This window comes from Penicillium angulare (assembly GCF_028827245.1).
Source record: "Penicillium angulare strain IBT 27051 chromosome Unknown utg000002l_segment0_segment0, whole genome shotgun sequence".
NCBI classification, from domain to species: Eukaryota; Fungi; Ascomycota; class Eurotiomycetes; order Eurotiales; family Aspergillaceae; genus Penicillium; species Penicillium angulare.
This window is the reverse complement of record NW_026623161.1, coordinates 2,033,776-2,061,180: the sequence shown is the minus strand read 5'-3', so window position 1 is coordinate 2,061,180 and position 27,405 is coordinate 2,033,776. Positions and strand designations below refer to the sequence as shown.

At 46.3% G+C, this 27,405-nt stretch overlaps 15 protein-coding genes across 15 annotated transcripts; 8 read left to right on the top strand and 7 right to left on the bottom strand.

Moving 5' to 3' along the window:
• Positions 1-1,589: 1,589 nt before the first annotated feature.
• On the top strand, positions 1,590-2,185 carry N7478_002249 (uncharacterized protein; the record flags this gene model as incomplete). Its single annotated transcript, XM_056918463.1, has 3 exons — positions 1,590-1,691; positions 1,749-2,027; positions 2,075-2,185. The coding sequence occupies 3 exons, from the start codon at positions 1,590-1,592 to the stop codon at positions 2,183-2,185; spliced, it is 492 nt and encodes a 163-aa protein (XP_056784074.1).
• Positions 2,186-3,467: 1,282 nt separating this feature from the next.
• Positions 3,468-4,058, top strand: N7478_002248 (uncharacterized protein; the record flags this gene model as incomplete). The annotated part of the gene is made up of 3 exons (XM_056918462.1): positions 3,468-3,656; positions 3,731-3,815; positions 3,877-4,058. 3 exons carry the CDS (start codon positions 3,468-3,470, stop codon positions 4,056-4,058), a joined length of 456 nt encoding a protein of 151 aa, XP_056784073.1.
• A 1,492-nt stretch (positions 4,059-5,550) lies between these two features.
• On the bottom strand, positions 5,551-6,092 carry N7478_002247 (FAD-dependent oxidoreductase; the record flags this gene model as incomplete). Its single annotated transcript, XM_056918461.1, is given in 3 exon segments — positions 5,551-5,782; positions 5,795-5,860; positions 5,947-6,092. 3 exon segments carry the CDS (start codon positions 6,090-6,092, stop codon positions 5,551-5,553), a joined length of 444 nt encoding a protein of 147 aa, XP_056784072.1.
• Positions 6,093-6,116: 24 nt separating this feature from the next.
• Positions 6,117-6,943, bottom strand: N7478_002246 (FAD-dependent oxidoreductase; the record flags this gene model as incomplete). Its single annotated transcript, XM_056918460.1, has 2 exons — positions 6,117-6,260; positions 6,326-6,943. Coding segments are annotated over 2 exons (762 nt in total), but the record flags the coding sequence as incomplete, so codon positions are not given.
• A 1,069-nt stretch (positions 6,944-8,012) lies between these two features.
• On the bottom strand, positions 8,013-9,181 carry N7478_002245 (D-mandelate dehydrogenase-like dehydrogenase; the record flags this gene model as incomplete). The annotated part of the gene is made up of 4 exons (XM_056918459.1): positions 8,013-8,166; positions 8,226-8,563; positions 8,618-9,037; positions 9,092-9,181. 4 exons carry the CDS (start codon positions 9,179-9,181, stop codon positions 8,013-8,015), a joined length of 1,002 nt encoding a protein of 333 aa, XP_056784070.1.
• Positions 9,182-9,695: 514 nt separating this feature from the next.
• On the top strand, positions 9,696-10,644 carry N7478_002244 (uncharacterized protein; the record flags this gene model as incomplete). Its single annotated transcript, XM_056918458.1, has 2 exons — positions 9,696-10,336; positions 10,401-10,644. 2 exons carry the CDS (start codon positions 9,696-9,698, stop codon positions 10,642-10,644), a joined length of 885 nt encoding a protein of 294 aa, XP_056784069.1.
• Positions 10,645-10,971: 327 nt separating this feature from the next.
• N7478_002243 (alpha-hydroxy acid oxidase) lies at positions 10,972-12,354 on the bottom strand (the record flags this gene model as incomplete). Its single annotated transcript, XM_056918457.1, has 6 exons — positions 10,972-11,124; positions 11,178-11,431; positions 11,494-11,715; positions 11,766-12,109; positions 12,162-12,195; positions 12,270-12,354. The coding sequence occupies 6 exons, from the start codon at positions 12,352-12,354 to the stop codon at positions 10,972-10,974; spliced, it is 1,092 nt and encodes a 363-aa protein (XP_056784068.1).
• Positions 12,355-13,090: 736 nt separating this feature from the next.
• On the top strand, positions 13,091-15,298 carry N7478_002242 (flavin-containing monooxygenase; the record flags this gene model as incomplete). The annotated part of the gene is made up of 9 exons (XM_056918456.1): positions 13,091-13,281; positions 13,334-13,343; positions 13,405-13,425; positions 13,484-13,690; positions 13,745-14,054; positions 14,121-14,508; positions 14,556-14,804; positions 14,860-14,929; positions 14,984-15,298. The coding sequence occupies 9 exons, from the start codon at positions 13,091-13,093 to the stop codon at positions 15,296-15,298; spliced, it is 1,761 nt and encodes a 586-aa protein (XP_056784067.1).
• Positions 15,299-16,005: 707 nt separating this feature from the next.
• Positions 16,006-16,290, top strand: N7478_002241 (FAD-binding monooxygenase moxY; the record flags this gene model as incomplete). Its single annotated transcript, XM_056918455.1, has 1 exon — positions 16,006-16,290. One exon carries the CDS (start codon positions 16,006-16,008, stop codon positions 16,288-16,290), a length of 285 nt encoding a protein of 94 aa, XP_056784066.1.
• A 13-nt stretch (positions 16,291-16,303) lies between these two features.
• Positions 16,304-17,941, top strand: N7478_002240 (fungal specific transcription factor domain-containing protein; the record flags this gene model as incomplete). Its single annotated transcript, XM_056918454.1, has 1 exon — positions 16,304-17,941. The coding sequence occupies one exon, from the start codon at positions 16,304-16,306 to the stop codon at positions 17,939-17,941; it is 1,638 nt and encodes a 545-aa protein (XP_056784065.1).
• Positions 17,942-18,015: 74 nt separating this feature from the next.
• On the bottom strand, positions 18,016-18,456 carry N7478_002239 (uncharacterized protein; the record flags this gene model as incomplete). The annotated part of the gene is made up of 2 exons (XM_056918453.1): positions 18,016-18,240; positions 18,292-18,456. 2 exons carry the CDS (start codon positions 18,454-18,456, stop codon positions 18,016-18,018), a joined length of 390 nt encoding a protein of 129 aa, XP_056784064.1.
• A 396-nt stretch (positions 18,457-18,852) lies between these two features.
• Positions 18,853-20,254, top strand: N7478_002238 (aminotransferase; the record flags this gene model as incomplete). Its single annotated transcript, XM_056918452.1, has 2 exons — positions 18,853-19,563; positions 19,619-20,254. 2 exons carry the CDS (start codon positions 18,853-18,855, stop codon positions 20,252-20,254), a joined length of 1,347 nt encoding a protein of 448 aa, XP_056784063.1.
• Positions 20,255-21,153: 899 nt separating this feature from the next.
• N7478_002237 (uncharacterized protein) lies at positions 21,154-22,670 on the top strand (the record flags this gene model as incomplete). Its single annotated transcript, XM_056918451.1, has 2 exons — positions 21,154-21,769; positions 21,823-22,670. The coding sequence occupies 2 exons, from the start codon at positions 21,154-21,156 to the stop codon at positions 22,668-22,670; spliced, it is 1,464 nt and encodes a 487-aa protein (XP_056784062.1).
• A 340-nt stretch (positions 22,671-23,010) lies between these two features.
• Positions 23,011-23,667, bottom strand: N7478_002236 (cupin domain-containing protein; the record flags this gene model as incomplete). Its single annotated transcript, XM_056918450.1, has 1 exon — positions 23,011-23,667. One exon carries the CDS (start codon positions 23,665-23,667, stop codon positions 23,011-23,013), a length of 657 nt encoding a protein of 218 aa, XP_056784061.1.
• Positions 23,668-25,701: 2,034 nt separating this feature from the next.
• On the bottom strand, positions 25,702-27,313 carry N7478_002235 (NRPS-like enzyme; the record flags this gene model as incomplete). Its single annotated transcript, XM_056918449.1, has 3 exons — positions 25,702-26,652; positions 26,730-27,097; positions 27,181-27,313. The coding sequence occupies 3 exons, from the start codon at positions 27,311-27,313 to the stop codon at positions 25,702-25,704; spliced, it is 1,452 nt and encodes a 483-aa protein (XP_056784060.1).
• Between the last annotated feature and the right edge of the window lie 92 nt (positions 27,314-27,405).

The following is a 27,405-nucleotide window of genomic DNA, read 5'->3' as shown; positions in this document are numbered from 1 at the left end:
GATGCCTCCCTACTTGTTATATACAAAAGTGTACATCTCCATGATACCAAGTCTCTAGGAACGTTTTTGCAAAACTAACAGTTTGATGGGCTTCGCAGGTAGTATACATTTTATAGGACCATGTATATACCAGCAAACTGTCACACATTCGTTGTGATACATTTCTCACCCTCATGGTCGGCCTTGCAGTTGTAGTCCCTTTGAGAGTTGAATCCAGTCATCTTGAATGCACTGTCGCTTCTTGCGGTGGCCTTTGTATCAGAGCCCTGGAACGACACAAAGAGACCGAGAAATTGAGGGCAATAGGCATTGACAGTGACACCAGTAAATGTTGTGCCAGAAGTCTGGATGAACGCAAAAATACTATTGCATATTCTTGTCTCTCGCCAACTGATATGGAATTCCTTTCATCATACAGAATGCAAAGAATTTTTCCATATTGTGAACATCTAAGTGAATAGGCCCAGGGATTTTTCCGGTCCATGAGAGATCCTTTTGGTAGATAGAAGAGAATATCTCCGGAACTTGCTGATGTTCACCTGACTCAATATTGGCGTCAGATGGTGTTTCTATTCCAAGCTCGTGGTCGTCATCGTTCGTTTCATAGTCAAAGGGTTTGGTCTGAATAAAGGGCTTTAGATTGACAAGAGGGATCTAAAACTTTCGACGAGAGATCAGTGAAGACTTGGACGCCCCATAACAGGTGCTCTTACCACTGGCTCCGCGCGAATGCGTTCAGGCACATTGGCGGAAAGAACATGAGCGCCTTAGGTTCGGCGGTAAGGTTGGTAATATCGCGAACTGGAGGCCAATAGCTCCCAAGCCTGTAATATCGCGCTGCTATTCCCATGCTTCAAAATACCTATATCGCAAATAATAGGCTGCCAGTTTGACAGATGAGATGCACACCTAATGGTCTATCTCATATGGACTTCATTTCCCGCTCTTTCAAACCCAACAGTAACTAGACCCTCGGTGGTCGTTATCTACTGAAAAAAAATTGGCGCTAATTTCTGCTTTCATTGCTATTCTTAGCCCTCAGTTCCTGCGGCTAAAAGCCAATGCTAATAGTGCCGACTAGAAACGACCATGATTAAAATAGACATCACGGCGAGTCGCTGATGCTCAAACACTAGGCATGTATCATATAGTCGCGCGCTTTTATAGATTAGTTTGACTGGGATTAATCTCAAAGGGGCGTTGGACGAAGGGTTGTGTTCAAGATATAAAGTGATGGCGTATGGGATGGATGAACTTGAACTTGAGATGTAAAAATACCTATTCCTTCCTTCAAGCAAATCATCATTCCAAGATTTAACATTCAACATTTCCGAATTTTATGGTCATGACTCGCACCCCTCCCACGGTTCTTCATGAGCACAAGCCTGGGTCTAGAGAATACACATATCTCACATACTCCTCGAGGCTTGTTATTGAATTCCTGAGTAAATCACATGGGCGTCAAGCTCTTGCAGCCCTTGGCTAGAGTACGACAAGGAAAAATTCCATTGCTCGTTACTCAGCACTTTATTGATCTTTTCCTTCGCAAGATCTCCCATAGATTCCCAGCCATTATTATTGACGAAATGATGGCAAAACCTGACGATCTGGGGAAACACGAAAGAAAAGAGTGGAGTGGCACCTACGAGCAATTTGACCCTCGTGAGCAGTTTCTTTTTCTCAATGCGTTTGTAAGTAAATCCGCTTAATCAGTCTCAACTAGGCCCAAGCAGTTAACATAATACCAGAAATTATACGACATGATCAACGCCGGTAGAGTCCACGAGACCGCTGCAGCCTTCTGGAGATTCCATTTTCTTATTGCCACCATTTTGGCTCATGAAGTTGGAGATCACCTACTCATCACGTTCCTTAACCATGGGAGAACGTTTACACCACCTGATATTGGTGTTTCAGCTTATTGTAAGGCTGGAGGAGGAATTGGAGAAGCAGGCCGGATGCTCGAGATATGCCTTTTTGGTGGAAATCTTGAATACTATCAGGCGCCAAATCAGAGTATGCATGATGTAAGAACACCTTTGACCTATCACTCAAGTATCCAATCTCTGACAAGATTCTAAACTACCAGACCGGAGTGACGCATATTCGCATATTGTTAATTCCTAAGGAAGAAAGTTCAGAATACACGACAGTGTGTTTCAAATCTTCCTCCACCGAAGTATGACCGACTCTTCATCCTTGAATATTAAAATACCACATAAGGAATTGGCTTCTAACGTACGCAGACTTCGAATTTCCTATATGGATTGCAAATGAAACTTCTGGGCAGACGAGAAGCATGGGCCATGGCATTCCACATGGCCAATCTGGCTCTTCAATATGATGGATGGTGAGTGCGGAAAGATCGGACAAACGTATGCAGCGCATTCTCGCCGGGTTCAATGTCCGCATCAAGGACATTTATACGTTACCAAGAAATACAAGGGCTTTGCTCACGGCTTTTTGATAAAAGCTATGAGTTCAAGTTTCTATGGAAATAGAATGCCGGATATATCCTTGGATATATAATACTACTAGTAGTCAGATTATGATACGTCACTAGTTCTCAAGATAACACACGTTGCTGCTTTCAAGTTATTCAAATTCCAGTTTTCTCTATCTGCCAAGGCATCAAACTTTTGAGTTTTTGACAGGAGTAGCGTCCTTACACTCGTAACCTACGCTCAGAATCCGATCCATCTTCTCGCCTGCAGAAATGTCAAGTCATTAAGAAATACGAGCTCGCCCAGGTGGGTCTATACGAGCCTGAGCCAGGTAGGCCGACGACAATGACTGGGTTGAGACTTTTGATAGGAGTCAGCCGAAGAAAAGCATGTTGATTCAAAAAGAAAGAAATTATTCTCCATTTAAGCTCTACTGTCCTTCCTTGTATGTGAGCTCGACTTTAAGATTTGGTGTCCGGTGACAGATCAGAATTATAAGGTTAGATGACCCGTACAGCACCGCGATGCGGGTTACCAGCGCAGAAACTGGCTGAATCTTCAATCTTCAACATTTAACAAAAGGATTACATGATTTTGAGAAATTTCGCACACCGCTGAAGTCATGGTTTGACCCAAATTTACAGCTACTATTCACAAACGCTGGGGTTTAGCTAATATTGAGGGATTGGCGTGTTTATGGGGTACTAGTAGATGTAACGCTACCCGATGCGATGTGTTTGATGCGGAGTATATGTATGTCTCACCTGCCACTCGTTCTGATTGGGCGCGGGATGGACCCCAAGGCGGTGGTCTGACAATCCAAGACATAGAATGGATACCATGTCTTAAATCCAGGGTCTGCTTGAGTACCCGTGGACCCTATGTGTGTTCATCGGTATATCATCGGTAGAAGTATGGGGTCTGAGCTGGGGGACTATATGAAGACCTCTAATTCCCTTTCTTGAAGAGAGAAAACAGGCAATCAAATATTCTATTGCAAACCCAAAATAAATAAACTCGACGATGAAGCTTTCTCTGCTTGCACTTGGTGCCTTCATTGGCCTGGCCTCGGCCCAGAATGCCGTTGTGCACAACCACTGTGCTTCCACCGTCTATGTGCAGTCGTTCCCTTACGACGGCAGCGCCCCTGGTCCTCTAACCACAGTCGCAAAGGGGGGAACTTTCTCTGAGAAGTTCAAGAAGTCTGGCTCGGTATGTTATGCTTTCCTAGATAGGTCTCTCAATGACACATGGCAAGCGAAACTGACTAGAGATGAACTGTATAGACTGTTAAGATTTCCAAGACAAAGACCCTGACTACACCTCTCTTCTTTGGCTATTCGTTCTCATCCAACCCCGACTACGCATACTGTAAGTGCATCAAATTTAGCCTTAAGCCAGAATCTCCCTATTAATTATACTCCTCTTACAGATGAATTGAGCACCGAGTGGGGCAACCCATTCGCCGCGAGCGCCAACTCGCTAAGCCCCGGCGAAGGCTGTGAGGTCTTTGACTGTGCCGCTGATGATCCCAGCTGCTACAGCACCCCAGCTCATAAGAAGGTCTATGGATGCCCTCAGCCTGTCACTCTCACCGCGGACCTGTGTCAGTAGCCATTTGACCTTCACCCCATAATCATGATGTAGTAAGGCTATGAGTTTATCTCGTTGTTTTCTTGTTCATGTCTGAACCCATTGCCAGTTGCTTCATGAACATCTGGTTTTTTGGTAATGGGACATAGATGCCGTGACACTAGTAACACGTTGAGGATTTGGAAAGAATAATTATCAATGAAAAGAAATATACACATCACACAACAACAAATCATTATTGGTATGCTAAAGTTCAGTGGCAATCATGGAGCGGAGAAGTGGGAGGAACCCTGCTTCCCGTGCAGTAATGGCGTCCCACATTTGGAAAAAAAAATAAGCAAAACCCCCACATGATCGTCTTTCAGTGGCAGCAAAGCCACCAACGAAGTATGCACCTGGTTAGTAGATATTAGCTAATGAGAAGTTTCCAATTTTGATCAATTACCATTGAACTGTCAAAAATCGTACCTGAAGTCACTTGTCTATCAAGGCTGTTGTTTGCAGAACATGCAGTGGTATCTGAAGTTCTTTGGCCTAAAAGAGCACTCATTAAGATGACCGGGACATGCCGTATAGGATGAGAAGGGAACAAGTTACCCCGCAGATGATCAAGTTACAAGGTGCGCTAAGGGCTTGGCATTGGGGCCAGATAAAATGAAATCATGATATGTTCACCAAACCGAGTTTGTAGAAGACTGCAGAGATAATTAATGCAATAATATCGCTCTTCAATACCACATACTCAACTTCCAAAAGATCCAGCGTCTTCCAGTATCTAATTGATTCAACCAATGAAAAGAGACCTGGTGGGGACTGTACATATGCAGCCAGCCATTGGGAAGCCTCAGGCTATCTGGTGGAGATGCGCAGGTGGAGTCAACACCCATTTTAAAAGGCCATTGAAGAGACAATAATTGATTCAGCTTGACTCATTTGACCGAAGGGTCAGGTGGTAATATAAGTAGAATCATGAGTGGTGATTTGAGCAACAATTGAACTCCACTCTCAGCACCACCACACTGACGTGGGGCAAAACCAGCTGGATGAGTTGACGGTCGGTTAGCGGGCATCGTTCTGGTTATTGTTCGCGGCGAACATTATAAACTTGGGGTACGAGCCATTGGGCTGCAAGAATTAGGCAATATAGGAATGGAAAAGCCGCAGTAGGTATTAGGTGTAACCAGAGAGTACACTGGTTAGGTTAGTTAGGGTATAGAACGCTACGTATATCAGATAGAGTAGAATGGCCCCATACTAGCTAAGGCTACCGATCGGAATTAGATACTGTTGGTACTGTGTATTTGTATGATCTCTGTACTGCCATTAGCTCGAGATACTAGCATTCGCCTGATTGGTATACCCAGTAGGCTATATATGCGCTTCATTCCGTCTAAGGGACATCCATAATATTAGCTAAAGACTGGTCTTCGCCACTGCATTTGTTGTCCAATTGCAGATCGGGCATTCTCTTGCGCTACTTAGAACTGCGATATCATGATATGTAGCCACATCACTAGGGGAGCGCCGTAATTGTATCGCCCCGGGCTTTAAGAGCTTCCTTGAATGCCCTAAGCTTTGGTCCTAGCTCGACCTCATGGCCCACGTTCCAGGTGGAACCAGTGGGAATGTTGGTCGGCAGATAGGGCACACCGGCCTTCAGTGACTGAAATACTTTGCCGTACTCTTGATACCCATGTCGCTGGCAGTCATGCAGATAGATCCAATATGGTATTGTGGATGGTGGTCTGTCGTTTTACCCATTGACATGGACAGCAGTTAAGAGCTCCACGCCTGCTCTCTGTATCAAGGTAGCCCTTGTGGCTCTATTGTATGATTGGTTAACATTGAGAAAGAAAAGATGAAGAAATGAAACGGCAAATTGGGTAGACCCCAGACATTTGCAACTCACCTAAGTGGTTGTGCCGCCCTTAGCCCGTTTGGAACATCACCGGCGCAAAGTTGGAGGCATATCGCTACTACCGCGGAATCTCCAACGGCTTGAACCGCACCTTGACCCAGAGTGGGTACCATTGGATGGGCAGCATCTCCAAGCATTATCATTCTCTATTTAGGAGATACCTATTCATCAATTGGATCTGAAACAAAGAGACAATATTTATAGGAGGTGCCCTCGGGTATTTTGCCAATTACTGTCCCGACTTTGTCGTACACTGGCCAATGGCTGATCTGACGTAGTGCCTCATCCATACCCGCAGGTTCATACTGTGCCGTTTACCGTGGGTCATTGCTCTGCAGAAATAAGTTAGCTGATGCGCAGAAAGTTAGACGAAGGCCAGGTAGTTATGTCTTTCCTTCAAGATACACCCCCAGTACACATCTCCGCCATTTCTCCCCGATCCAATCATAACCAACACATTCCTGCCGATAAATTCGAGGAGCTTGTCCTTTTCTTCAACACCTTCAAAGAGCCATTGAGTCGTAGGTTCATGTCGAAGGCTTCCACTTTCGAATCCATCCCGGAACGCCACATTTCCTGTATCTTGAAGGGTGACAGTATTTCCTTTAATTGCAGATCTTCCTCGGCTATGGACGCCGTCCGCAGCAATCACGCAATCAGCAGCTATGCGGCTGCCGTCCACAACGATACCAGCTTTGTTGTCATCCTCCCAGTATTCCTCTACCCGGACCCCGTAGCGCAGATCAAGTCCCAGGCTTTGCGCGTGGCATTCGATAGCTCGAGCAGCATGATAGCGCCACCTTAAGTAACCATAACCACCCCCGGGGCTAAAACCAGCAACTTCTGACTTGGCTACCAGGTCAACATTTTCATCGTATATGACCATCTCTTCCGCCACGCCACGGTCTCGGTCCAGCGCCTCGGCAACACTGCCCCCGCCCCATTGATCAAACACCAATGCTGCATTGGATCCTATCCCAAAGCTGTCACCTAGAATTCACTATTAGCCGTGATGACCACTTTGTGCTCTCGGCTTTTCGTTTTACTACGGCCGTCCTGCCTGCAGTTTTCTCAAATCCCATCACGGTAGGTCCTCTTTGGTGACACTCAACTGCCGCCGCAATACCTCCAATTCCAAGACAAACAATAACCACCTTCAATAACTATGACCTAGGAGGTGATATCCTATCATGTTCGAATTGAGTTTTGGTCATTTTGCGAAGAGAAGCCTGTTGCTAGACGCAAGAAAAGAACAGGAATGATGACGGCTGTAGTGAGCCTCGAATGAGAGATAGTGGGAGGTAAAATGATTTTATACGTGGAGGAGCCAATAGTAGGACCAGCAAGTAGTACTGGTATGGATATATGCGCATACAGCAGAAAAAGGGAGGGGGGTTCAACGCTATTCCTCATCTTGACCGGGCGTTAAGGTCCCCACTTATTCAGGCACCCGTGCATAAGTTCCAAAGCCGACTGTTGAATCTCATAAATTTCACCACCCAAATGAGTGCAGGCAGCAATCTTGGCATCAAAACGCCGAGTACAGGATTCGACTTGCTGAATTTATCAATTTACCGGGATAAATTCGCGGTAAATTCGCATAGATATGATAAGTGATTTCCATCTGAATGACCTTCAAGTTTCTGACTACTTCTGGATCGTTACATGCAATGCACATCTGTGCGATGAGTAGCCTGAGGCGATAAGCCAAGATTTTTATTTGCCTGAATTATGGACATTCGTCGAATATACACTCTGAAGTATGCCGAACACAGGACGATTTAGTATGCTCATCTCGCATAGAATAAATGATATGCGTCTTCTCCATGGCATGAACAGTTAGGAGGCCAACGGCGCATGTTTTCACTCGCACTTTTGTCGAGAAATCGATTCTTCAGTCTGTAAAGAACGTTCGGACTGCGCCTCATTTCGATCTCATACACAGAACCAGAAATTCTTCGAATCTTTACTCCAGGGCTCTTAATAGTAAACGACCCCGCGACTATGCTCATGCTCGTTTTGCTTATAAAGTCCAGTCGTCTTAGACCTCATCACGCCTAGAAAGAGTTGACAGGGGAGATTGCCTTTCCTGATGTGAAGACAGAGGTGACATTATTCATAGCTTCTTGGTATGCATTCCGCCAGGCAACGTCTGTCCAGGATCCCATATGAGGTTGAACTACGCATCGTGTGCTCTTACGAAAATAATCACTGTTCAAAGTGTGAGTTTGTGCTTCTCTGGAATTTGAAATGATGAGAGGTATACGTACTTCACCCTGGGTTCGCCGTCAAATACATCCAAGCCAGCTCTAGCGACTTTGCCGCTTTCCAAAGCTTGAATAAAAGCATTTTCATCAACAACAGCGCCTCGAGCTGTGTTGACGAGAACAACTCCGTCTTTCATCATTGCGAACTCTTCGGGTCCGATTAAGCCTCTTGTCTGCGGAGTCAGAGGGCAGTTGAGTGAAATGACGTCCGAAATTTGCAAAAGTTCTTCAATGCTCGAACTGTATTTGGCCGAAAGGCTTTGCTCCATCTCTGCTGATAACGGCTTTCTGTTATGATATTGCACATTCATACCGAATGCATTTGCCTTCCGTGCAACATGCTGAATTCATCTCGTCAGTATATTGGAGTATCAAGTGTGAAGGTGGAGTCTTACCCGCCCGATTTTGCCCATGCCTATGATTCCAAGCGTTTTGCCGTTTGGATCCAGAAGTGGCGCCTTTATATCACCTCTCCAGCCTCCACTCCGGATTTCCGACTCCAAACGAGATGTATCTCTGAGCGCGGCGAGCATGAGGAAAATAGCAATATCAGCGGTGGGCTCAGCCACTGCATCGATGGTCTTAGTTACAAATATCTTGTTCTCGTTGAACCAATCCAGATCAAATTCGCTATAGCCTGCGTTCACCGATCCCACGACCTTAAGCTCGGGAACTAATGGCCCTAAGAGCTCCTTATCGAATCTCTCATAGGCGCCATTTCCCATCAGGATTAAAACGGCATCAAATGGGCCATTTGATTTTCGAGCATCCGCGATCGCTTGAACAGTGCCATTTCGACCACTTGGTTGGAGAACCTATTATTGAGTTTAGTATGATCGGATATCTCCAGGTATATTCAAGGCACATACATGGATGTCACAGGTGTTATTGAAGTTTTGTAAGAAGGCCTCGCCTGCCCATGAAGGTGAGCCCAGCGATAAGACCTTTGGCTTTCCCATTGTCGCTGCTAGATTGTTAACCGAAGAGTTTGAGACTATGCAAGACAGTTCATTGCGTTTTTTTCTAATAAATTTTCTCGCAGGGGGGGGGTCTCTTATCCCTTCGTCCGTCATGTTGTGATTCAGCTGGTGAGCTGGGCACAGAATCGGCTGCGCCCGAGGGTTGAATCCGCCCCGCACTCTCCAGCGGGGCTCGCCCATATCAGTGCCTATCTGCGACCGCGTGAGAGCCCCGCGGTCCCGGTCCAGGCCGGCATTCCCTCCGTAGTGCACGCTCGGCTGGACCCGACTCGCGTGACCGGTATCTTTGCAGTCAAGTAACGACAGAACCCCCACCTTTAGATCTTTGGCGGGTCTCTTATAAACTCAAATACTTTCTTCGGGTCATTCGATTAATCGATTAATCGCGCCTCCTTAGCCGAAACTGACAAGGGCCTATATTACCACCCTCTCAGCACACAACATTTTGGCTTTGTACACAGTTTCACTTGTTGAACTAGATGCTATCACCAGCATGTCCTCTACAACTACCACCACGAGCGAGGCCGTTGTTTCAGCTGTAGCGAAGCCAATTACGGTTTCTCGCCCGGTGCAATCTAAGCCCAGCCAGTTTCCGGATCTCATCAGCAAGGTCCACAGCATCCCCACATTTACAGATCAAGAAGCCGAGCGCAAGTGGGCCAAAGAACATCTAGTGGGTGCTTTTCGCCTATTCGGCAAGTTCGGCTACAATGATGGTGCTGGTGGACACATCAGTCTTCGTGATCCAGTCCAACCTGATTGTTTCTGGATCAACCCCTACGCTGTGCACTTCAAACTCCTCAAAGTCAGTGACCTGATCCTGGTTAATGAGGATGGAGTACCTCTTACCGAGACGAAGCACAAGGTGAACACATCTGGATTTTTGATTCATGCCGCTCTTCACAAAGCCAGGCCAGATGTCAATGCGGCTGCGCATTGTCATTCGCCGTATGGCCGGGCTTGGTCTGCCTTTGGGCGACCTATTGAGATGTTGAATCAGGACTGTTGCATGTTCTACGATGATCTTTCTGTATATGAAGGATTTGGTGGAGTAGTCCTCGCAAAGGAGGAGGGGGAGAACATCGCTAGGGCCTTGGGCCCGAAGCACAAGAATGTAATTCTACAGAACCACGGGTAAGTATTCAAACATTCAACAGCTTGACTATCTATAAATTTCTGTTATTAACGCGCTCCTTAGCATCCTTACCTGTGGCAGTACTGTTGACGAGGCAGCAGCTTTTTTCATTGCCCTGGAACAAGCCTGTCAGGCTCAACTACTCGCCGAGGCCGCTGCTGCGAATGGGCTCCCAAAGAAGTTTGTGGGCGACGAGGAGGCCAAGTTTACAAAGGAAAGATCAGGCTCACCAGCAGTCATGTTCATGCAATTTAAACCGGAGTACGATCTGTTGCTGCATGAAACTGGTGGTGATTTCTTGAATTGAGACAACTCGAATTAGTGTTGATAGTACATTCTGCAAAATAACTAATATAAATGATCTATGGCATTCACCTACTAGCTCAGTAAACTATTCTCTACGTACAATTGACCACATCTATCTTTGCACTCATAAATTTCATAGATTTCAAATCTGAGTAAGTTCACTTACGGGGCACAATGGTGATCATCGGGAAAGAACCCCCGTTGGCCAGAGATAGAAAGCCAAGTGGAAAGACAACTAGAAATATCACCGGAAAGATGAATAGAGCCTGAGGAACGTCTTTTTTCAAATATTGTAGATTATGCTTGAAATTCAAACACTACTCAAGATCTAAAGCTTAGAAAGAAGCCCATTGCTGCCCAACACCGATAAATGATGACGCGAGATCTCCTTAAGTGAGGAGCAACCAGCCAGCGCCATAGTTGTTCTCAGTTCCTGTTCTAGAATATCGACCGCCAACTTGACACCCTCCTCTCCGTTATACTAAGATCTGTTAACTTCTGGCCACATATAATTAGAAGACGTGCTGTACATACAGCCAACCCCCAGATAGGAATGCGCCCGATGAAACAGCAATCCGCACCCAAAGCCAATGCTTTGAAAATATCGGTCCCCCGTCTAATTCCGCCATCGATACCGATCTTGATCCTCCCCTTAGCAGCAGCTGCACATTCAGGAAGAACATCAATTGTAGCTGCAGCGCCGTCCAACTGTCGGCCGCCGTGATTGGAAACGATCACTCCATCCAGTCCGTATTTAATTGCCAGTAACACATCCTCAGCGCAGTATACTGCCTCATGTAAGCTTATTTCTATTGTGTTGTATATCTTTAACCTTGAAAGCATAACTTACTACCCTTGAGCCAAATTTCAAGCTTTGTGTTAGCTTTGACCCATGGAATCGCCGATGCCCACGAATTACTGGCATCTCGACCGGGGTTATGATGAGAACGAACCCCTCCAAGATTGGGAAGATTCATGTTGCTTGGCAGCTGTACTTTATTTCTAAGCTCACCAAGACGGCGGCCGAGAACTGGTGCATCAACAGTAAGGACAAGGGCCTTGTACCCGGATTCTAGAAAAGGTTAGGGCCACTGCATGATCACATCTGACAGGATCGCTTACCTTCGGCTCGTTTGATCCAGCCCAATGGCAGTGAGCGATCTTTGGGGAGACTCAATTGAAAAACGTAAGGATTAGTTTTATCACCACGCTCCTTAATGACATCTTCTAAAGACGTCGTGGAATATGTCGAAAGGCCCATGGGGATATTTTTGGCGGCCGCTGCTCTCGATGTTCCTTTCTCCGCGTCGGGATGAGCCAACCCATGCATCGCGGCGGGGGCAAATGCGAGGGGCAAGGAAACCTTCGAGCCAAAGATGGTTGTCGTTGTGTCAACATCAGCGACATCTACAAGAATGCGTTGGCGAATTTTGAATTTGTCATATGCCTTCTCATTGTCTTGGAGTCTGCTTCCCGATCAGCAATGAAACGCACGAGCTCTTCATTCTGAGAACGTACGTCAACATGTCCATGGCTCCATTGTTGAAATATCCTAAGCATTGCGTGTCAGCGCTTTTCATTCAGTTTATTTGCTTTCGTGATCATGATGACGATCAGCTTTCATACCTCTCGCAACGGGGTCCAACTTGGCAGCAGCTGCTTCCTTCAGCTCTGCGATGGTGAGTATGTCTTCCGAATTTGTAGCTGGCATTTTGGCAACGGTAAAAGATGAGAATTGAAAGATGTGCAGATGAAGAGCCCAGATGATGCAAAATTGAACGTCTTAGAGGGCTACAACGTCGGAAGTTCGATCGACTGGAATAACAGGTATTTTATCGTAGTAAACGTGGAGAAATATACCGCGATGCCGATACATGATTTTGCTAGGTCGGTCAACATGCAGGTGCTACTCTGCCGACGTCGGAGACACTCCAGGGCTGGCCCGGTGCTTCGGGACTGAAAAAAAGACTCATAATGCGAGAACACGCTAGTTTCGCGACTCTGACCAAAGTCACGATCAAAAGGATCTCCAAGTGCAGTCGGCTCCACCCGACCTACTAAGACAGGTGCGACTGGCGCCGAGCCTTGGCAGTCTGGGTCGATCCGGTGGCCCTCTATTGGCTCATTTCTGTCAATACAACAACCTTGAAATGTTTTTTCCGTTTCTTTTGGATCACTGGCAGACTTTTGATACGAGGGAGCTACCCTAATGCCTGTTGAACTTCTTCGTAGGTTTCTCTTATCGTAACATCTTTGGAGTGGTCAGATGTCCACACATGCCAAGGGCTGCTCCGTATCCTACAACGGCATGCTCCGATGGTGTGTAAATTGAAGTGTTCTACTTCCATGTCTATATAATTTTGTGTGGTACTTTTATTCTGCGGTTATATCGTATTTCACAATTTTACTTCACAATTACATTTAGAAGATTCACTTCGTTGCCAGCTATGGAATCCACAGGCTGTCCAAAGTCATGGGAGGTCCCTGTAGACTATGCGCGGCCGATGAAGGTTATCTGCATCGGTGCTGGAATGTCCGGAATTCTGTGCGGAATTCGGTTTCGACAAAGAATTCCAAACCTTGATCTAGTGATATACGACAAGAACGAGGAAGTAGGCGGTGTTTGGCTCGAGAACCGGTAAGTGTGAAATATTACATGGATAGAGATGCAGTTACTAACAGTGCAACAGGTACCCCGGAGTGACTTGTGGTAGGAATGCGTCTAGCTTAAATGCGTTATGTGAATAAACTGACATATCAGCCCTTGCTAGATGTTCCATCTGTAAGTTCTACACGATTGAAATTCAATGATTATTCAAGGCTGATTGAGACATGTGAAGGTTTCATTTCAATACACATTCGAGAATAATCCGTATTGGTCACATTTCTTTTCCCCGGGACCAGAGATCGGTCGTTACTTCAAAAATGTTGCCGAGAAGTATGACATGAGATCTTTGGTCAAATTCCGACATGTTTTCAAGTCCGCCAGGTGGTTAGAGGATAGGGCCAAATGGGAGGTGACAATGTTGCGAATCGCCGATAACATGGTGAGCACACTAAAAGAGTAAATAGTCTAATCAAAGTACTAACCTCTGAACTAGGAGTTCAAAGATTATTGTGACGTATTTGTCAAGGCCACGGGCAACTTGAATAAATGGATGTGGCCGAAAGTTCCTGGCTTGCACGACTTCAAAGGTGACTTGATACACAGTGCCAACTGGGATGAGAATTTCGATCCCACAGGAAAACGAGTTGCTGTGCTTGGCTATGGAGCTACGGCCGTCCAGCTAGTACCTGCAATTCTTCCTAAGGTGAAATATATGGATCACTATGTTAGAGGACAGGCATGGATATCTCCAGCCGGTTATGTTGCCGCCGATCCTAGAAAGGGAAAATCTGATATCCATAACTGTAAGTTTCAACTGAAGCTGTCGTGAGTTACATCTCGAAATGTTTAGATACTGACCCTGGACATAGTTCCTCACTCACTGGAGGAACAGGAGGAATTCGCCCACGATCCAAAGGCACAATTGAGCTATCGTCACCAAGTTGAAGACTTTGTCAATAAGTTCCAGCTGGTTCACTGGGTAGGTTCAGATATGCATAAGTCTTTCTCCAAGGCTACTGAGGATTCTATGCTACGCAGACTTGCGAAGAAACCAGAAATATTTGAATCTCTGAAACCAGACTACCCCATACTTTGCCGTCGGGTGTCTCCTGGTCCGAAGTATCTCGAAGCATTGATGGAAGACAACCTCAACTTCATCCCGAAGGGTGTCCAGAAAGCCGACACCACTGGTCTTATCGACGACGACGGCGTACATAGAGAGGTGGATGCTATCATTTGCGCCACGGGGTTTGACACGTATGCATTTCACCCATTCTCCTTACATCCGAAACTGACCTTTGCAGATCATTGTCTCTCGATGATACCCCTATATATGGCAAGGATGGCATCTCGCTAGGCGAACAATGGCAGGACGAGCCTGGCGCTTATATGTCCCTTTGTCCGCCGAATATGCCTAATTGCTTCTTTTTTGTGGGGCCTAATGGGGCGCCGGGAGCGGGTTCCACAATTCAAATGAGCGAAGTAACTTGCGAGTATATGATCAAATGTATCCTCAAATTGCAACGCGAGAACCTGAAGTGGATGAAACCAAAGTTTGTTTCTGAAACCCAGATTTCCATTTATCCATTGACTGACAACTTCGACCAGAGATTCCGCCGTTGCAGCTTTCAAGAAACAGGTGGACAGATATTTTGAAAAGACCACTTTCGCTTTCACGGTAAGTAATATAATTATTTTACAGTGGACGCGACCGCTGACGATGTTGACCCAGTGTAATAACTGGGCGAAGCGGACATCAAATGGCAGGATGCTGGGCTATTGGCCGGGCTCCGCTGTTCATCAACGAGCAACACTAGCGCATCCCAGATTTGAGGATTTCGATTATGCGTCAAATGACACAGATAAAATCGATAGCTTGGCATGGATGGGTAACGGGATGATAATGGCTCAAGAGTTGAATATTTCCACGACGGGGTATTTGGACACTTTTGACAAACCCCCCGTTCGGGCCAATACTAGGCCAGGCGATAGCAAGATTCGAAAGACGCCGAAAAGGGGAAATTTTGGGGCGACCGTGCGCCTGTAAATGATGTCAAAGAGGGGGGTTGATTTAGCTTCAAAGCGAGATGACAACCCATAGATAGGAAATTCACATAACTTTCAATTTGACTCTGGATTTACCCAAATTATCAACGTATCGCTTGAATTTCCACTCAGATACATCTCGGAAACACTCCACGAGATTGTGGCGGGCAGTTGGGTTCCGGAAGATTACAGCCTTGTAGCAGTCGAGATTGCGTCCTTATCATAACTTCTCAACACTAATCGCAAGGCCCAGGCTTAATTGGTCTAGTGTATGGATTTGCGGTGCGGGGAAAGTGGATCTACACAGGAGGCACAATCGTTTATGCGTCAGTTTAAATAAGGAAGCTAAAACTAGGTTTTTGTGTCCCTCAATTTACCATATGGTCGTCAAAGGCAGCGCAAATTAACCCCGATCCTTGATACACCATAATTGATGCAAAATTACGATCTCGCCGTTTGAAATGTCTACATCTTTGCCACCACGGACTCACGCTAAGCGGGCCCGTGTTGCTTGCCTTGCTTGCCAGCAAAAGAAACAGAAAGTGAGCCGTAGATTTCTTACAGCGAATTAGGAAATAAGGCTAATATTTCTTTTGCAGTGTGATGGTAGAGCACCTTCTTGTGGGAATTGTGTCAAAGGATCAAGAAGTCAGTTATGCCCAAGCTAGATGTGAGAATCGCATTCGAGAAATACTGTATAGCTGAAAAATGATCTTCATAGCCTGCATAATCGAAGATCCATCGACAAAGCGACAGTATCCTCGTGGTTACGTCGAAGCACTGGAGCAGCGACTGGCACAACTGGAAAGTACTTTGGAGGCAGCCCCGACGAGAGAGAGGGACTTAGAGCCAATCAGTAGCACGCAGGATCCACCCGAAATCACGCATGAGATAACGGAGATGACCCCTGGCCAAGTGTCAGCTACTTCGGAGTATGTATTACGTGGTACACATGCCATCCCCGACCCTCAAGCTAAAAAGATGCAGATATAATGACACTCAAAATATGGGCAATGAGGTGATAAAGGAGGCTGAAGATGGACCCTCGCCCTTGGAGATGCTCTGCCTTCGAGCCGCTGGAGGCGAACCTCATTATTTTGGGTCTTCTTCGGCATACTCGTTTACTAAGCTCTTCTCCGCCCAGCTACGAGGAGCCCAGTTTCGCATGCCAGGTCTTGTAATGAGTGGAGTGACCCACCCTTATGTCTCGAACCGTCCTCGTCCAGTTCCCGCCCCCTTGCCTGACCGATCGGCTACAAGAATACTCACCAATTCGTATTTCGAGAATGTACACCCACCGTATCCATTTCTGCACTGGCCAACTTTTCTTAGGTACGAAGACGAAGTAATGACCGCGTGTGAAAACGGGCTTGCGCCGGATCCCGTACAATCTTATTTTGTGTATATGGTCGCTGCCGTGGGTGCTCTCACTGGGCCATTTGCGGGGGCTAGCTTACCTGAGGGCCTCTATGCCGCTGGGGAAGAGCTGTTTGAGCATGTCCTTCAACTGAACGATTTGGAAACCATTCAAGCCCTACTTTGTTGCGCCATGTACTCATTAAAATCGCCTATCGGGGTATCAATATGGTCGCTCTCCGGTATCGCCGTTCGACAATGCATCGAACTAGGTCTTCACAGAGACATTCCGTGGATGAAAATGGAGTCGAACCCACTGAAGACTCAGCTAAGACGACGGGTATTCTGGTGTGCATACAATCTCGACAGGGCATGTGCAGTCACTTTAGGCCGCCCGGTTGGTATCATGGACTCCGATATTGATGTTGACCTCTTCCTTGACTTGGACGATGAGAATATTACTTCCACTGGCATTCGTTGTCAGCCCCGATCCTCGAGCACAGAGTCACCAACTATCGTTTCAACAGCCCTACATACCATAAAGCTTCGCAGGATTTGGGCTCGAATGCAGAATCAGATCTACCCCCAGACACATGGCTCACCATCCTATGGAATCAACGGATTAACAGGAGGATTTAAGGTTGAGCTTCGAAGATGGATGGAAACTGCTCCAGATCAATTACAACAGGGCCGGGCCGTGAATAATGCATTCGCAAGCACAGAATGGTATAACTTGATGTATCACCATTCGGTTTTGCTCCTTCATCGCAGTCGCTTGGTTGTTAGTCAACGAAGCTCCAGACCTGAGTCACCTGTTAACGTATGCGACGACTTTTCCGTTCTTCTGGATTGTGCTTCATCCTCACAATCGATAATTGAACTCTACCGATCTCTATACGTGAGCCAACGACTCAATGATACATGGGGAGCTCTGCATGTACTTTTCCTCGCGGGAATTACTTATATTCACTGCTTGTGGAACAGTTCAGAGGCACGAAATGCTATACGACGTGACAAAGTATCTTCCACGTGTACATCCTGCGTGATGGTTCTGGCTATGATGGCTGAACGCTGGGCTGCGGTGGCTCCTTATCGTGACATCTTTGAAATGCTCTCTGATGCACTACAGTCAATGCTTGTGGACATGGAGAAGGGGCTAAATGGATCACCTAGAGGTGGTCCAGTATTGTCCTCATTGCAGGCTGATCAGGTTTCAGATTATTTTATGAGCTTAGCAGAAGTGGGGATGTGTTACTCTAGCGAACAGCTTCTTATGGATATGATTTGAACGATGTTTTCTGTTGAATTACTGTTTCGATACATCGCACTATATACTCTCTTTCCCTTCTTCTAGCGATGGAATCAAATGAATCCAGTGCATTCCATCTCAACATCGGTTCCCCGGGCCAGCGCCTTGACGCATATGCAGGCCCTTGCCGGTCTCGGCTCAGCGAAGAATTTGTTGTATGCTTCATTCATGAGTGGAACATCATCCATACTGGTCACATAAATCATGACCTTGAGGACCTTATCTGATCCTGAACCTGCAGCTTGTAAAACCTTGCTCAGGTTTGTAAGGGCTTGTGTCTAAGAAAGTCAGCATAGTAAAGATTCAAGAAAATTCACAGTTGTACTGACTGTACGTTCGGCGATTGTTCCTTCAGCAATAGTATTTGTGGCTGGATCCATTCCAATTGATCCTGAGCAGAAGACCAAACCGTTGTGAACCACAGCCTGGGAGAGGGCTGGGTAGGGGCCAGGTGCCTCCTTGGTCACTACTGCCTGACGCTCGGAGCTAGCCATTGGAGGATAAGAGTTCTGAAAGTATGTTAAATGATTGAATAATTTCTCTGTAGTTTTCAATGACGAAATCAAACTTTTTATGCTCAATTCAGTGTCGGAAGTCCGACCGTGGTATACTCGGGTCGAGCCGAACGTTGCCCCTATACTAGACCCTACTGCAAAACCGCACAACATGAGTCCGATAATACCTTCTTCTTTATCACAAATGGAGATACATCATTTGAACTACTTTCTTTTGAAATGAATTGAATTGAACTTCTTGTTGTTTTATTATTTTCTTTTTGGAAAGAAGAAAGAGGAAAAAAGCCATATAAGTTTTTACGGATTCAGTGCACTTGGAAAGACAACATCGAATTTACACACATACAACGTCCTTTGATACTATCTGTGTCTGAAATGGCTACTTTACATTTATCTCCATCCAGCTGTGAGGCCAAGGTGGAAGAGGCTATCCGACGTTTTCAAGCGCGCAATCCCAAGTCACTTGAGCACCATGAAGCCGCTATCGACAGCATGCCTGGCGGCAACACCAGAACCTTGCTGCATACTGCACCATTCCCCGTCGTCATGGTTTGTGGTGAAGGAACTAAGCTCTACGACCTAGACGGACACGAGTACCTTGATTTCGTGGGAGAATTGACAGCCGGTCTTTATGGACACTCAAGTCCTAAAATAAAGAAAGCCATGACAGGCGTCTTGTCTGACATTGGATTGAGCCTCGGGGCGACCAACATATACGAAAAGAAGTATGCAGATCTTCTTTGTTCCCGATTTGATCTGGATTCACTGCGCTTTGCGAACTCGGGCACGGAAGCAAACATACATGCTCTTGCCGCTGCCAGGGAATTTACTGGTAAGAGAAAAGTTGTGGTTTTCAGAGGTGGATACCATGGAAGTGTTTTGGCTTTTGGGCTCGGAATTGCACCGAATAATGTGGATCCGCACGATTGGATCTTGTCACAATACAATGACCCCGATGCACTGAACGAGGTTTTCAATACGCATGATGATATTGCTGCTGTCCTAGTCGAAGGCATGCAGGGATCAGGTGGAGGAATTCCTGCATCCAGAAAGTTCTTGCGAGCCATTCGGGAACAGACGCTCAAGGTCAGTCTAGCATCTTCTTCAAAGTGCGAGTATGCTCTGTGCTGACGAATTTTAGGCCGCTGCAGTGTTTATTCTTGATGAAGTCATGACTTCGCGGCTCCATCCAGGCGGCATGGCAGCTACTATAGAAGAGAAACCCGACTTGAAGACTCTAGGAAAGTACCTCGGTGGCGGCATGCCATTCGGTGCATTTGGAGGACGAAAAGATATTATGGCCGTTTACGATCCCCGAAAACAAGGATCGCTGTCTCACTCCGGAACTTTCCAGAACAATACTCTCATGCTGAATGCTGGCTATACTGGGTTGGCCGAAGTCTTCACCCCAGATGTCGCTATTCAATTCAACAAAAACGGCGATAACTTTAGAGCAGAGCTTCTGGACATTTTTGAGGGAACTAAATTTACGGTAACGGGGGTAGGCTCATTAATGTGTATTCATTGCACTAAGCCCGGCCTGACCTCGGCCCAAATCCGGGCAAAAGATGATTATGCTCCTCATGAAGATGTGGACCTCAAGAAGCTTTTCTGGCTGGAAATGATGGAGGCGGGATTTTGGATTCATCAGCGCGGAAGTATCGCTTTGAACCTAGCTATGGAGGCGAATGCAATGGAGGCTTTTGTACAGGCTGTTAAGGCATTCTGTTCTAGGCATCATAAACTAGTACATTTTCCCGGTCAAAACATTGAATAGACTCTAGCGGACTTGTTTCTAGTGAATTCATCTCAAGATTAAATTGACTAGTCATCTGCTTCGAATCAATTACATTCTTCAAACTTGAATCGGGAATAAATTCACAAAGTACTAGTAGTCCCTATGACCTCAGGCTCTCTGTGGTGTATTTTGATTGCTGACTGGTCAAAATCTCCAATAAAATTCTTCCAATTTGTTATCGCATTCACTTTTTCGGTTCTAGTTATCGATCCAGATGCCCTTAGCCCATTTTTAAACTTCAAGTTACCATTAACGTACTATAAACAGCTTAATACGTTCTGTCGCAGAACGGCTTGTCTCCCACAATGTCTTGCGGGGCCCGAGAGCGCATCCCCGCACTCCTTATCTTATGACCCATCGGGACGATCCATATGAGCCAGAAGCCTCTCCACCACTGGATTCCACCACTTGCTAAAAATGTAGTTGGGTTATTGGTTCAGCCATGTAGAACCGCAATCATTGCATCGCACTGCGACGGTGATGCTGTCATCGATTGAGATAATGCGAAGGTCCCAGTAAATACGAAATCATGTCTGATCCTACGAAGCTCCAATCGCCCTTTTGCCCAAATGCTGTTACCCCTTATCATTACTGTTCTTCATATTCGCCTCTTACATGCCCCGGGTCGGAGCTATCTGAGGCCCAAGGCCGCTTGTTGATAGCGCCAACTCGGATCCATCCGACCCACTGATAGCCGGCCAGATTAGCCCTAGAAGCTGGAGTCAAAGCATGTCTCTGCTCAGTAGACATACATCCACCTATATCATACAGATGTCCATATCCAAGAAAATTGACGCAACATCAAGCAGGTTACTCGTCATCTCACAAGGCCCAGCTCAGCCTACGCACTTGTCAGTTATTGAGATTTTCAAGGAAGAATGTCTGCGCCCGCCTTTCAAGACAAACTCGGAACAAAGGACAGCAAACATGGAATGCCTAGTTCTGATGTCGAAAGAGTCGACACGGAGACGGCCAGTCAGCAGGTTGGTCAGGTCATAAATGAAATCGATGCTACGGCTGTTGGGGTGTTCGGGGCCGCTGCCGCTGCTGGCGGCGAACAATTCCGTGTTCTTGGCAAATGGAAGGCCGCCATCGTCCTCATCCACACAGAAGTCGGCATTGGAATTCTCTCTCTGCCATCCGTCTTTCAGAAAATTGGACTCATCCCGGGATTTCTCGCCATTCTCGGTGTTGGCGCCCTATCAACATGGACTGCCTACGTTACGTTGCTTTACTGGCGCCGATACCCTCACATTGACAACCTTCCCGACGCCCTACGAGTTCTCAGTGGAAATTTCCTTGCTGCGATCGGCGGCGTCGGACTAATCATAAATCTGAGTCTTGCCTGCTCTTCAGCTACGCTGGGCATGAGTGTTGCCCTGAACACACTTACTGGACATAGCATGTGCACAGTAGCTTTCATCGGGTTCGCCTGTCTTGTATGCTACATCTTGTGCATTCCACGGACTATGAATTTCGTCGCGTATTTTTCATGTAAGATCTGCGCTATAGACTTCGCAAATTGATGTAGACTAATGAGTATACAGGGCCCGCAACGATTGGTATTGTTGTTCCAATATTCATCGTCATTATTTCCCTGGCTGTCGACAAGCCACAAACAGCACCTGTGGGTTGGAACAGAGAGATCAAACTCTGGGCGACTCCCTCATTTCAAGACGGCTTTACTGCATTTCTTAGCGTCTGTTATGCTTTCGGTGGACGGCAAGCCTTCCTCATGATCATGGCCGAGATGAAAGACCCCAACAGGGAATATGTGCCCTCACTCGTCATTCTTCAGGCATTCGCCATACCCATGTACCTCATCACTGGAGGCGCTATCTACGGTCTCGCAGGAGATTATGTTACCTCCCCAGCCATTGGAACCGCTCCTATCCTCTGCGCCAAGATCGCATATGGCATTCTCCTCTTGACCCTCTTCGCGACCGGTCTATTCTACGGCCATGCTGGAATCAAGTATCTCTTCACTGTTGTGATGTGCCATGTATTAAAGTGCCCAGACCAAATGACCATGAACAGCTTTAAGTCTTGGACATCTTGGATCGGACTAACTACTTTCTACTGGATACTTGTTTTTATCCTCGCCAACGCCATTCCCGTTTTCAATTCCATAATTGCGGTCTCCTCGGCGTTATTCGTCGCGTGGTTCTCTTTTGGATTTCCCGGGGCATTCTGGCTTCATCTTAATTGGAAGGAGCAATTCTCAAGCAAGAGAATGATCTTTCTAGCTTTTCTGAGTTGGGGCCTTGTTATAATGGGCGCTTTATTGAATACAGCGGGAATGTATGCGTCTATTGATTCACTTATTGATTTATTTAATAATCCTGATAGCGGCATTGACGGCCCTTTCACCTGTGCCGATAATAGCCTCTTCTAGATGGCTTTGGTCGAAATTTGACACACATGGAATCTGGGAGGTCTTTTGAATATTACGTTGCTCGCTTGCTCATTCGTACATAAATGCCCCTGAGCATGAGATCAAGAATAAATTACTTGCAAATCTACAATTTCCAAACTTCCTTCTCCATTAATAATGTGATTTATTCAATGATAGCCCTTTGGGGATTCAATTTTCCCAAGATTTACTGACGAGATATTTGTGTATTCTACTCATGCCTGGCCACAAGACTGAATTGAATCAATGAGTTATCACTTGTTGGAACGAATTAAAGTATCTAGTATGCACGCCGCATGGACAAGAGACTTCTTTTACGCTTCTAATCCCACAACCCTTGCAGTCCCTCTGACGAGTTTCCCAGAACTGGATCAGCGCTGGGCTTCGGAACGTTCCAAACTCGTTCATATGCGCCCGTATCCTCCCCTCCCCTCTGAGAGTTCCAACCTGCGTTTTCTATCGGGTACGCCCCAATCATGGTAAACCCGGAGAGTCTATTATCCGTCTCCTCTAACGCTTTTACCACATCACCCCCAGCAATATGATGTCCATCGCCGGGCGTTAAAAGGGTGAACGAGGCAGACGGCTGGGTGTTGTATGTCTTATGTGCCGTACCGGCGGGTAGTACAAAGACATCACCAGCCTTTGCCTCCAGCTCAATTCCACCTTGTTCCTTCTTATCCCCAAGCGTATTCTCATCCATGTCCTCTGAGGTATCTGCGACACCGAACCGGATAGTGGCGGTGCCTGAAAGCACGGCCATGCATTCATGTACGCCGGAATGATAGTGTGAACGCTGCGTCTGGCCGTATCGGAAGACCCATTGTGTTTCCCAGCCATTTTGAAGAAATGTTACGTGTGCATCTCGTGCGCTTCCGTTATCTTTGGTTTTGAAGTAGCCTGGATAATGAAGGAGTGGCCGAGGGGAGTTGGGAATCAGTGCCGTTGGTGGCAGGAAGTATTTGTTTACTTTTGTCATGGTGTTGGTTTGATGCACTGAGAGCCGATCTTGAGAGTATCAATGAACTTGAAGCTTAAAGGCGACGATTTTTTTCTTGGTGCGGCAGATTGGCTTTCTATCGCTAGAAATGAAGATTCGTTTGTGATCTAGCTATTGGTGCCCCGTTTTTGGGCAGGAGGTGTCGTTGTTATATCGCAAAAGACACCCACACGCCTTGCATTTTTCTGACCTAGTTCGATCATTTCAAGTCAGCAATCTAACCAATGTTCCATAAGTGGAGATTGACTTAGAGAGGTCGGGACTTTGTTTCATGTCGGCCCGGCCCGAGTTAAGCTGTGGTTCCCGTTTTTGAAAGTCATGGACTGCGGCTGTACCCGGGGCTTCACTGGCAACTCCCGGGACCACTACGGGGGACAATAGCGACCATCAGGAAATCCCCTTCTCCATAGATAGATAGTCTTTAACCTATATTAGACCACGACCTGTACTGTAAGCTCTACATAGATGGAAAACGAAGTAGAAAAACAGGTAGAAAAACAGGTGGAAAGACAGGTGGAAAGACAGGTGGAAAGACAAACGGATAAATGTCCTTTTCTCCAAGTACTTTAGATTAAACTAGTACGTTCATTTAGAAAGAGAAGACTATTACCTCCCAGTAGGATTCAAAGTTGACGCTCAGCTTCCTTGGAAACTTGTCGATATCCCAGGGATCTGAAAGGGTCCATTGTTAGTAGTATATCACAGCTATCGTTATTCAAATGTTCTGCCAGCCGTCAACAGCCAAGGACTTGGGGCAATGATGTTTTTTCCCCGGTTATTTCCAATACCCGTCTCATAACACCCACTGTGGTTTGTGTGTCAAGCTTCACTTGTAAAAAGCAGCAGAGAATACCATCTGTTTTGCAAAGAACCCCTACTGTAGTGCTATGGCCCCAGGCTCGATTCATCAAATAAGCGATATAGATATTGATAGACACATGCGTATGCAACGCATGGGAGAGAGGAAGAAAAACACCATGGCAAAGAACCTTGCAATTGGGTCTCTTATTTAGTAAGAGACTCGGTCTATGTGACATCACATGATTATAAGGGAACCTATATAATAGTCTCTCCTAGAAGATCAAACGTTTATGCAACAGGGCTAAAAGCCCAGAGTATATCCACCTCTGGCCCAATAGTCCTGCCTACCCTCCATCCTCCCGAGGGGAGGCACTTACATACCTGCGATCCCTCGGCCCGATGGCCTTTGTAGAACTTCTCTGGGTTACCAAGTTCCACTCCAAGATCTGCACCCGCTAAGGCAACGGCCTCTCGTTATCTCCTTTTCTCTATGCATGGCGTTCTTTGTTTTCTTCAGCCAGCCGGCTATCTCTTTCACTTCTCTTTATTACCTTCTGTCTCTCCAGGGCGAAAAGCCCACGCACTCCGATACATCGTGTCTTTCTATCTCCACGTAGTTTATCGATTCATAGGTTGGAAGCGACGCACTTATCAGGCTATTGCCACGCAATAGACCAAAAGCCATACCCATCTGAGGCTAGGTTGGTATTCCCTCTGTGTTGCTGTCTAAGTATCTACTTCAATTGTGCTCCTCTAAGTCTCTCTCTCTCTCTCTCTCTCTCTCTCTCTCTCTCTCTAGTTTATCTTCCTTCTGGCTTATCATTCCTCCTGATTAGTATCCCTCTCCTTACCATCGCAATCAACGTCGGGGCTATCTCAAGTTCGTGATGGAGGACGCCGAATTAAACCTACTTGTGTGCTCTATAGGTGTTATAGACTAGAACCGTCTATCAGAGAAGCCACAACGACTGATTTAAGTCCATGAAATATCGGATTTCCCTTTGCTGATATCTAATCTTCAGCTACAGCTCGAGCCGCACAAAGTGACTGTCTCTCCTCTTAGAGACCTCACAGAGTCCCTTAAAGTTGACCTTAGAAATATAAATCAAGTTCTAAAGATAAAACATGATGCTATAGTAGTATTAGTAGTATATTCCCTTTCAATCAATAAATAAATGTACTAATAGTATTGTCCCTCTAGGCCTTTGTGGACTATATCCGGCTTTCATATTCCTGCAAAGCCGCCTTGCGCTGCACCGTTCCCTTCGCTGTGCGAGGCATTGGACACTCAGTGAAAATAATCCGGCTTCGGTCAAATGAAATTATCAAAGGGGCATTTCGATCCAAATCCTCCATGGTCGGCCAAATTCTATCAAGCACTAAGTCACGCACTTTTTGAACAGCTTCCTCGCCACCATTCTGCTTTGCTATTTCAATCTTGTTACGAAGGGTAGCAGATGGCTCCACCAGTACAGCCACGTGTTTAAACTCAGATACAAAAATGAGAACCTGATCAAACAGATCACGATGATCTGTCATTATCCGTCGCTGTGCAGCCGCTGGATGCCACTTGCCGCCCGATCTAAAAACCAGCAGATCATCTTGCCGGCCATACCATGACCATACACTGTCTTTGCCTGATCCGGAAACATGGCGGAAGAGATCGCCTGCGTCGAACTCCGTTTCAGTGGGGAATAGAGCAAATACTGGCTGAACTCTCTCAGGATCCTTGTTCTTCACCCAGATGGCAGCATATAGGTCCTCCGTCACAGGCCGGAACTCTATACCATTATCGGGATGAAAGCACATGCCATTCCAGGGGTAAGAGCCCCAATATGCAGTACGGCGAATTGGATACCACATTCCTGTTTCGGTGCTACCGACACTTGTTTGGATGTTGAAGCCACGATTTATGACCGTGTCACCGGCATGTTGAGACAATGGAGCACCTCCCCAGTAGAGTGTGTGGACATTCCTCCCCGCAAGGGCATCTTGAAGCTCCATATTGGTCGCGAGCTCTTCTATGTTGGCTGGTATGAATGAGATACAGTCAACCGGGCGGTATTCCGTGACATGGACTGCTGCTTTCAGGCTTATGGGCATCAATGCTGGTGGGAAGACAATGACACTGCCAGTATAAAATGCACAGATCAAACTAGAAACCTGAAATCCTATATGAAATGCAGGCATTACACTGAGAATGCGACCTTTGATAAAAATATCTTCTCATGGGTATATACAATCGGCTTTGGACACCCCGAGGTGCCAGAGGTATGGAATAAAACCAAGGGCTCGTGCTTAACTTCTTCATAATTCTTGGTATAAGGGGATTCGTGAAGAACATCGAAGAAATCAGCAATACGCGGAAGTGTCCATGATGTCAAGCTTCCATATTCAGCGACAATCGCATCTCGCTTCTCAATATCTGCTAAAGGTGAGACCAAGAGATGTTTACAGCTCGTTGCTTGTATCAGCTTAGCTTGACCAATAGTTCCGTAGTTGGGTGCTACGAGCAAACAAGTATAGCCGGTCTTGATAGCTGCGATAGTCAGGACAATATGGCTCATGTCATTAGGTCCAATAAAAGCGACCGTCTCGGATTTTCGCCCTCGCCAAGAGTATCAACTAACCACTTCGCAGTACCATTAACAGCATTGGCAAGTCTGCGAAATGTGATTTTCCAAAACCCACATTCATATCCAGTGGGAGAGATTGGCAGCTCGCCATAGAGTCTTTCCGGGTCATTGGACGCCAGCTCGTCGAGAATCGTCGGGATCAGCTTGGTGAGACCTTGCTGCATTTCCAGATCAATCTCGTGACCCATGGTGTTCCACTCGAAGCAAGTTTTCAAAACGAATTTAATATTTATTAGCTCAGTCGATTGAGTTGAGAATACTAATCGACGACGGTCTTTTT